Source organism: Pseudophryne corroboree, chromosome 1 (genome assembly GCF_028390025.1).
Source record: "Pseudophryne corroboree isolate aPseCor3 chromosome 1, aPseCor3.hap2, whole genome shotgun sequence".
Lineage (NCBI taxonomy): Eukaryota > Metazoa > Chordata > Amphibia > Anura > Myobatrachidae > Pseudophryne > Pseudophryne corroboree.
In genome coordinates this window covers 1,083,515,489-1,083,525,483 of record NC_086444.1, presented here as the reverse complement: position 1 = coordinate 1,083,525,483, position 9,995 = coordinate 1,083,515,489, and the positions used below count along the sequence as shown (strand labels likewise).

Sequence of the window (9,995 nt, the reverse complement as noted above, 5' to 3'; positions counted from 1 at the left end):
GTGAGCATCTATAATCTGCAGAATTAACTTAATAGCATGTGAACTACCCTCCCCATCAGCCATATCCGAGTCAGAACCTGAGGGGTCAGTATATGTGCTGTCTTCATCAGACGAGGTGTCAGTGACAGCAGTGGATTGTGAGGAGATAAGTGCTCGCTTAGAGGACCTCTTGGACTTAGGCGAGCGTTGGTCAGACTTTTTAGTAGTCAAGGACTGGTTCAACTTCTTTAATTGAGCAGATAAATCGTCCACCCACGGCGGGTTAGCTGCAGGGACCACATGCGGTTGTACCGGCATTGGGGGTCCCATAGGGGGAGTTAGTTTATGAACTAGCATATGCAGAAGCGTGAAAAAAGCGGCCCACGGTGGGTCAGTATGTGCCTCCGTTGCCACAGTCCCACTGGGGGGCAAGGAGCCCCCAGAACCAGAGCCCACAGCTGCTATATTCTCCTCATATGGCCCCGTGGCGTCAGCAACACCGGCAGTGTGTTCAGCCCCAGAACCGTTACCCTCAGAAGCAGACATGATATAACTTGCAGTATGAGGTTAACACAGTACAATTATCAGCAGCACTATATCTCTTAACCCAAACCCCTGCGCAGTGTAGTCAGCACTAGCAGAGATAAAGGAGCGGCATGGTGACTAAATCACAGAGAAAAATACGTAACAGTATATCTTTGTGAAAATCCTATATTAGATAACAACTGACGCACCAAGCCCCCTCAGGTTATGGAATATAGGGATAGCAGGTTGAGTGAAAGACACAAAATGGACACCACTCAGCTATCAAATGCACACACAGAAAGTCACAGTTTGTACAATGCAGAGGTTATTACTGACAATAATACTGCACTGGACTAGCTTACACAGCTATATAACAATAGATATAACAGTACACAGTAAGAACTGGATGTATATCACAGGGTAATTGTACTATAAAACCCTGACTAAGTGCACTCTTTCTTAACTATCACTGTCTAAAAAGGCAGGTAGAATACTTAAGTGTCATGTAAAGGCACAGCGCTGACAACCAGGCGGCTTTACATAGGAGGATTTGCCCAAGCAGTCCCAGGAACAGTGAGCTGAGGGATAATGGCGCCGCAGACACCGACAGGGAGTGAGGAAAAGACAGATATGCAGCTCCAAAGCGGGAACACTTGCTAGAAATGGCGCCCTGGGGCTGGGGCTGCAGGTCTAAGCCTTATCCCCTCTGCTGGTAAAACCACCGGGTACTGTGGGCGATAGAAGAATTGGTTTAGAGAGAAAACATGACCTGCGCCCATGCCCTGGTGATCTAGTGGGATCGCCTGTACTGCCAGTGTCCACCGCCAGCACACACGGCCCGCCTCCCACTGACAAAGACCGGGTACCGCAAGCGGGACCCACTTACCACCTCCCGAAGCGCGGCCACGCGATCCTGGAGAGCCCCAGCCGTGTGTGTCTAACGTGAAGAAAACCGGAGCCTCCGCTGTAGGTACCCGGCAACCAGGGCTCGGGAGTGTACAGTGCCGCTGGGGAGAGCTGGAGCTGCAGCAGTGAATGTCAGAAGACATTTACCACTGCTGCTGCCCTTGAAGTCTTCACTTTTTACCTCATAAAAAGCTTTTCTTAGGGCTGCCTGGAGCAGCCCCTCTGTTAAGTGCCTGCTTACTGCAGCACCAACTGACAAACTGAGCTCCTGTGCAGGGAGGCGGGGTGATATAGGAGGCGTCGCAGTGCATTCTGGGAACAGTCAAAGCTTTGAGCCTGTTGGTGCCTCGGATCAAGAACCTACTCTACACCCCATTGTCCAATCCTTGTGGAGCCTAGTGTACCCAGCAGCAGAAAAGGTTATCTTTTTTTCTAATGGGTCAGCTGTACTATACAGGTATAGGAAACGCTTCTCCAACCGGCATATAGCAACCAGATGTTTTATTTTCATGTATTAGATACAGGACAGCTGAAATCTGATAGGTTGCTCAAGTCAACATCTCTATTATTCCAAATCACTGGATGAAGTAGTTGTGTGGTTTGTCCTTTTTTTTTTTTCCTTTATAAAAAAATAAAGGACAAATAAATTTGTGGAAAGACATCTGATGATGTTTATAAGATTTGTTGCACAACATACAAGGCAAATACTGCAGAAGTAGGAGGATGCTTTTATTTTTTTTGTTCAGAACCCCCCCCCCCCCAAAAAAAAACAGTATGACAACTTTATGAAGTAGTGTGTGACCTCCCTCATAGGAGTCCATGTTTGCATGCCCGCCTGCAAATCACTAAATGCATGATTTTAAAATCAAAATCCAAAACCAATGTTAAGAAGAGATTGGACTTTATTAAATAGCTGTATGTACACTTTGGAGGGAAAGACAAATGGCTATTTTCCCTTTAGAAACCTGGTTTAATTATTAAATGTATATGATGGCCAGAAAGTCTAACGGGACATGAAAATTCAGATACAAAATATTGACAATTTATATAATATTCAGCAAAGAGCAGTACAACGTATTCATGTCGATAGTAAGGAAGACAAATATAAGAAATCAGCTGAAAACAGGGCATGTTAATAGACTACAATGTACATAGCAAACTCAAAAATACATGGGATTAACTACATTCATTTATAGTCAATTCACATTTGTTACCATCAGCAGCATACCAGAGGTTTTTTTTCATCTTGTTGCCAATACATCTATTATAGATTGCAAAAAATATACAACATAAGTGTAAAGGTTCCGATTAATCTGGAACACATTGTTTCAAAGCATCAGACAGGACAGATTGGCTGCAAAAATGAAAGGATTAAATTATAGTTATTAGAGAGAAAAAACATGAAAACCTTCTGCAAACATTTAGGTTGTGCTTTTTCTATTTGCTGAAATGGAATAAGAGCCTGAAGTGAAATGACGCAGAACACATTCTCCACCATTATTATGGCACTGTTTCAGAATAATAATTTATGCAATAAGGCACAAGGAAAATTAAAGTACACCTGCCAGTTCTGTAGGCAAACTTTTAAAGCAAAGATGGACCTGAACCAAATCCTTATGCTTCAAGATAACAGAACTTCTCTGTGTCACCAATCTGTTATTCTGCAAAGTAGAACAGATCTCTAAGCGGATCACAAGAAGTTGGTATATACAGTAATACAGCACAGGGAGGTTTGTCCAAATGGACCTGAAACGGTATTTCTATTTAATAGTCATCAATTTACAGTATTATTACGCAGGAAGTCATAAACAGTATTTCTAATTGCAATTTCAATATATAGAAATACTGCAGCCTAATTATTTTCTACAGTTGTTAAATTTGGGTGTCTGTCCCCCCAATTCAAATATGATTTACAGGAGGGAAATCAAAAGTCAAATCTGACCAATTATCCTATTTTTTTATTTTAACGTACATTTGCAATTTCTCTAATCTACTAAAGACATGTAAATATTTGTGTATATTTCTTTTCAAACATCAATATTAAAAAAAAAAAAAACAGATGCTGTATGAGAAACAATATTTAATAGAAAGGCATTTAATATTTACAAGCAGTATTGTGTGCAACGTTCTAAAAATAAACCAGTGGCTATTCTGCATACTGGAGAACGGTACAGAAAACACATTGATGGCTAAAAGGAACTTACAAAAATAATTTGAAGTAGGGATTAATTTTAGACATCGGTATTACTTGCAACAGAATACAGATTTAAATCAAAAGTGGCTGAAACCATTATAACATTGGAAGTCAACAACCTTTCTAAAATATTGTCTTTTATTGGACAACCAATTCTTAGGTCATATGTCATAGTGCAGTCACAAATATAAAAGCTTAATGAGGGACATTTGTGAACTATTTTCTATAAGTAAATGTAGAAACTGTGGCGTTGCCTACAGCAACCACACTAGATTAATTTTCTAAACTGCAATAGAAAATGACAATTTTTTTTTTAATTATCTCCTTTTCTCTTAAGAACAGAACAGAATTCATAGACATCCCATAAAATTACATTTATAAAATAAGGCAGTTTAGATTTATGATTTTGGCTACATTTCAAAATGAAAGGCAAATTTATACAACCAGCACAGTGGTAAGCAATGCTGCCTTGCTGCGCTGGGGCCAAGGGTCCAACTGTTACCAGGGTACTACCTGTGTGGCGTTTGTAGGGGTTGCCACACAAACGCGAAACATACTGGTAAGTTAGCAGTCTCCAGACATAACTAAATTCATGTGTTAGGCAATATAGATTGCAAGGTCCAGCGAGGTGGTGTGATTGATACATATTCTCTGTATGCACAGCATAATAGGTAGGCATTATAAAGTCTGATAATTAACAGCTTGTTCTTTGTAGGTGACTTATACTTTAGTATATTTGCTAAGCCAGTGAGTGGAGAGAGACTTTAGAACCGAGGTATTCAACATGTGACACACTGGCTGCTGTGGAGCTACACATCCCAGCATGCCCTGCCAGAGTTTTCCTTTTAGGGCATGCTATGGCAGGACATGTTGGGATGTGTGGTTCCAAGGTAGCTGGAGGACTGCATGTTGAAGACCCCTGTACATATTTTTGAGTACTGTTTATCACTGAACATATGAAAGCATAATAATGGGAAGGATCTGGCCAATCAGCTGAAGCATTATTATTTACCATTAGATTTTGTAGTTACCAGAAAGACTGCATTTAACATGGTCATCAATGGTAAATATTCTACGGAAAATGATCGGAGAATATTCTTTGCAATGAAAACAGACAGGACTGTAGTGAGGATGGAAAGAGAGAAACAAAAACAAAAACAATGGACACAATGAGACACCTAGAAGCGTTTATTGTATGCAACAAAACTTAAATATGATCATGTGTACATACAGGATGTACAGACAGCATTGGGGATACACAAAAGTGTCCACTAACTCATTGACAAAATGCAGTGTGCACACCTATCCACCTAAAATAAAACCTTGGAAAAATTATTCTGAGACGATCAAGAAACATGGACCTTAAAATAGCAAAACACCTAAAACCTGAAGAGCCAGCATTTCTGAGTTCTCAAGCTGCCCAACTCAACTATTTCTCTTATAAACAAAACAAAAAAAAAAAAGTTTTTTTTTACATTGTTATTAAAATCTGGCAACCAACATTATAAAACCAAATGCTGGACTGTCTTGCGATCCAGTACAGTATTCATCATGAGCATTTCAATAAAACTGCTTTAATGATCATGATATATGGTTTAAAAAAAAAATAAACATATTAATATGTACATTAATCACATATTATAATAACCCAGACAAAAGGGATGAGAAAAAAGGACTTAAAGAAATGTTGTCTTTTAAAATAAGCTGTGGTTCCCACACTGTCCTGTGCAGGGAGGAGGAAAAACAAACAAAATATTGATAAAGTTTCATTGTACGAAGATGGGTAGGGGAGAAAAAAAAAATAAAACTGTACATTTCATTCTATTTAAAAGTAGACCTGCTGCACTATTTTACATAAGACAGTTGCCAACAGAAGAATCCAGCAAGCTTTCCCTTTTCCCTGGCCACAGCTGTGCCTCTATATATCTATACCAGCGGAACAAGTCTATGGGCATGTTAAATTCATTAGATAGAAGCTGGCCATAGTTAGGGCAAATATCAAGCAGAATACAGTGTGGATGCCGAAATGCTGAAACCCAATAAACGGTGTGCGATGCAGTGAAGTCTTAAATCCTTTGCTCCATACAACCATAGTGTAATTTCAACAGATGTAAAGAAAAACGTTGTCTGAAAGAATTTGATGAGATTGAGATAACATGTATGTTTTCTGGTGACTTTTTCACATTAAGAATTTTTTTTCTTTTTTTTGTTAAAAGTAGAAAGCAGTTACTATTTCAGCAAGTTCATCTCCCGAATGAAAGTAAAAAAAAAAAAATGGAATCAAATCTTGAAGTGTGGAGCATGCCTGGTGTTACAGCCACTTATTTACTCATCTTGTGCAAGCTCTTTCTTCTTACCTACCAAACAAAAAGACAGTCAGTCTCTACATACTGATCTTCCACACAGACCGCTCAGCTTTAACAAATGCAAGGAAAATGAAATAAAGTAGACAGCTACAGACTAAAACATAAGCTCATTGTACCACACAAAGGTTTAACTTACACTCTGATTGGACCCAAAAAAAAACAAAACACAATATACCCAATACATTTTCATCAATCTACTAAAGTCATTTTCCAGCCATGGATGGCAATATCCGGTCCAGAACCTGCTGGCATAAATGCATTAACACATTAACTAATCTTTGGCAAACTGCGATATGAGGAGGTTAATACTTAAGTACCAGATATTGCTTACCAACTGTAACATTGGCTTCCCATTCTCTTCCTATTCTAATGTTTCTTCATCAATCCATAGGGGACACCGGCATTAGACAGTGGGACATCCCAAAGTTACTCTCCCTAAAGGAGGAGATGCTCCTGAGCTGTGCTGAAAACTCTTCGCTCAAAAGCCGTGGTCTACGAAAGCTAAGGTGTCAAAAAAAGGAGATTTATGGTAGACTTATCATGGTTAAATCTTTCTGCGAGGTACACAGGGAATACATCGGGGTGTAGCGATGGATCTTGATCCAGAGGCACCAACAGGCTAAAGCTTTAGACTGTCCCAGAATGCATTGTGGGGGCCTCCTCTATAACCTCGCCTCCAGGCACGGTGTGCTCAGTGTTGTTAACCAGTCCAATGCAGAAGCAGGTAAAAGAGAAGGCAGATGTTAGTCACATAGATCCACATTCTCACGACAGGAGAAGGGACTAGCGGCTACTGCCATACAAACCCAAAGAAGCTAAGTGCGTCATGGTGGGCACCCTGTGGAACCCAGTGTACCTCGCAGAAAGAGATTTAACCATGGTGAGTCTACCATAAATCTCCTTTTCTGCAGCGAGGTACACTGTTTCACAGGGAATACATCGGGGATGTCCTAAAGCAGTTCCTCAAGGGAGGGGACACACCTTAGCGGGTATGAGAACCCGGCGTCAAAAAGGAAGCATCCTGGGAGGCGGAAGTATCAAAGGCATAGAACCTAATAAACGTGTTCACTGAGGACCACGTAGCCGCCTTGCACAATTGTTCTGCAGACACGTCACGACAGGCCGCCCAAGGGGGTCCAACAGACCGAGCAGAATGGGCTTTACTATCAGCAGGAGCTGGAAGTCCAGCCTGCGCATAAGCTTGTGCAATCACCATTCTAATCCATCTGGCCAAGGTTTGCAGATTCGCAGACCAACCACGTTTGTGGAAACTAAACAGTACAAAGAGGGTATCTGACCTCCTGATAGAGGCAGTCCTCTCCACATATACACAGAGCCTGTACCACATCCAAAGACCGTTTTTTGGAGGACAATTCAGAAGAGATGAAGGCTGGAACCACAATCTCTTGATTAAGGTGAAAAGATGACACCACCTTAGGTAAATAACCAGGGCGAGTTCTAAGAACTGCCCGGTCACGATGAAATATCAAAAAGGGTGGACGACAGGACAAAGTGCCTAAGTCTGACACCCTTCTAGCAGAGGCAATAGCCAGCAGAAACAGGACCTTGGCTGTGAGCCATTTAAAGGTCCACTGACTCAACAGGTTCAAATGGAGACTCTTGCAGGGCATTCAGGACAACAGACAAATCCCATGGAACCACAGGAGGCACATAGGGAGGCTGAATCCGCAGTACGCCCTGAGTGAATGAATGAACGTCAGGTATAGACGCAATTTTTCTCTGAAACCACACCGACAAGGCAGATATGTGAACCTTGAGGGGGGCCAGACAAAGTCCTAAATCCAGGCCTTGTTGCGAAAAAGCCAGAAGTCTGGAAGTACTAAACTTGGAAGCATCGTAATTCTTAGCAGCACACCAGGTGAAGTAAGAATTCCAGACCCTATATTAAATCCGTGCAGTAGCCGGTTTGCGGGCCTTTAGCATAGTTTGGATAACCGCATCGGAGAAACCTTTGGCCCTCAGGAGTGAAGCTTCAAGAGCCACACAGTCAAAGCCAGTCTGACCAGATCAGGGGTAGACACAAGAGCCTTTAACGAGGTGGTCTGGGCGTTAAGGAAGTAGAAGACGACGCTCTATCGATAGACCCTGCAGGTCTGAGACCAATGCCATCTGGGCCATGCTGGAGCGATTAGAAGTAATTCTCCTTCTTGCTTGAACTTCCGTAGCACCCTGGGCAGAAGCGACACCGGGGGTAACACGTAGGGCAGCCGAAGTGCCATGGAATTGTCAGTGCGTCCACGAATGCTGCTTGAGGATCCCTTGTCCTTGATCCGAAGACCAGAACTTTGTGATTGTGTCGTGATGCCATCAGCTCTACATCTGGTAGACCCCACTTGTCCACTAGGAGTTGAAAGACTTCCTGATGAAGACTCCACTCTCCGGCGTGTACGTCCTGATGACTGACGAAAACCGCTTACCAGTTGAGGACTCCCGGAATAGACACTGCAGATAATGCTAGCAGATGGCGTTCCGCCCAACAAAGGATTTTTGACACTTCCATCATTGCCATGCGGCTTCGAGTGCCACCTTGACGGTTTATGTATGCCACTGTGGTGGCGTTGTCGGACTGTACTTGAACAGGCCTGTTCTGTATCAGATACAGGGCAAGAGTCAAAGCATTCCAGAATGTTTATTGGGAGGAGAGAGTCCTTGTTCCACCGACCCTGGAGTGTGTTGCGACAGCACCGCACCCCAACCCCTCAGACTGGCGTCCGTAGTCAGTAGGACCCAGTTGGGGATCCAGAAGGGACGGCCCCTGCTCGACTGCTGGTCCTGTAGCCACCAGCTCAGTGACAGACGAACCTCCGGAGTCAAGAAGAATATTTGAGACCCGATCTGATGACGCAGGCCATCCCATTTGGAAAGGATTAACCTCTGTAGAGGGTGGGAATGGAATTGAGCGTACGCTACATGTCGAAAACAAACACCATGAGGCCTAGTACTTGCATCGCCGAGTGTATCAACATTCTTGGGCGAGAGAGGAAGCATCTGATCCCGTCCTGAACTTTCAGGACATTCTCTGGAGACAGAAAGTCTTTGGCTGCGTGTGTCCGGTAGTGCCCCCAGGTGAACCATGCTCCGAGCAGGGACCAGCGAGGACTTCTTCCAGTTGACGAGCCACCCGTGGGCTTGATGACTGAGGAGGACATCGTGGGAGTTTGCCAGAATCAGCAAATCGTACAGTCATGGCAGGATCCTGGCGACGGAGGTGAACCGTCATCACGCCCATAACCTTGGTGAAGTATCCAAGGGGCCGTGGCCAGTCCAAATGGCAAAGCCTGGAATAGACAGTGAAGGTTGCCAATAGCAAACCGCATATATTGCTGATGCGATATGGCAATAGGCATATGCAGGTAAGCATCTTGTATATCCAGGGATACCATAGTGTCTCCGGGTTTCATGGCCAGTACAACTGAGCGCAGTGTTTCCATACGGAACATGGACACACTCACAAACTAGTTCAGTGATTTGAGGTTGAGAATAGGCCGGAAAGACCCATCAGGTTTCGGGCCTAGAAACAGGGTCGAGTAGTATGCTCTGCCTCTCTGGGACAGAGGTACCAGCACTACCACTCCTGTATCCAGGAGGGAACACACAACCAGACGTAGAGCTTGCGCCTTTAACGGATCCGAAGGGATATCGGGTGTGCAGAACTGGCAAGGGGGACGTCTCTTGAAAGAGACTGCATACCTGTGAGAGACAACTTCTCGCATCCATGCGTCTGAAGTGGTCATTAACCAGACCTGGATGAATCGGAGAAATCAGCCCCCCACCCTGGGATCCCCCAGGGGGAGGCCTGTCCCGTCATGCCGCAGGCTTGTCATGAGAAGCACGCTGACGAGCAGCCCAGGATTGTTAGGCCTTGGGCTCTGTAGTTGTTGGGAGCTCGAGACAATCTTGGGTATGCCAGACCTTCATTTTCCCTTAAGGCCGAAAGCAGGGAAAAGTGCTACCTTTTGCCTTCTGTGCAGAAAGAGTAGCATTTGGGAGAAAGGCAGTCATAG

At 43.6% G+C, this 9,995-nt stretch overlaps 1 protein-coding gene across 4 annotated transcripts in view; it reads right to left on the bottom strand.

The window, feature by feature from the left end:
• Nucleotides 1-2,294: 2,294 nt before the first annotated feature.
• Nucleotides 2,295-9,995, bottom strand: part of PDS5A (PDS5 cohesin associated factor A) — a 351,976-nt gene continuing 344,275 nt past the window's right edge. For all 4 annotated transcript variants that reach the window (XM_063921117.1, XM_063921126.1, XM_063921146.1 and 1 more), the window contains one exon: nt 2,295-5,961. In XM_063921117.1, coding sequence (XP_063777187.1) covers nt 5,926-5,961 — 36 coding nt within the window. In that variant the 3' untranslated portion in view covers nt 2,295-5,925. The remainder of the gene's footprint in view (nt 5,962-9,995) is intronic.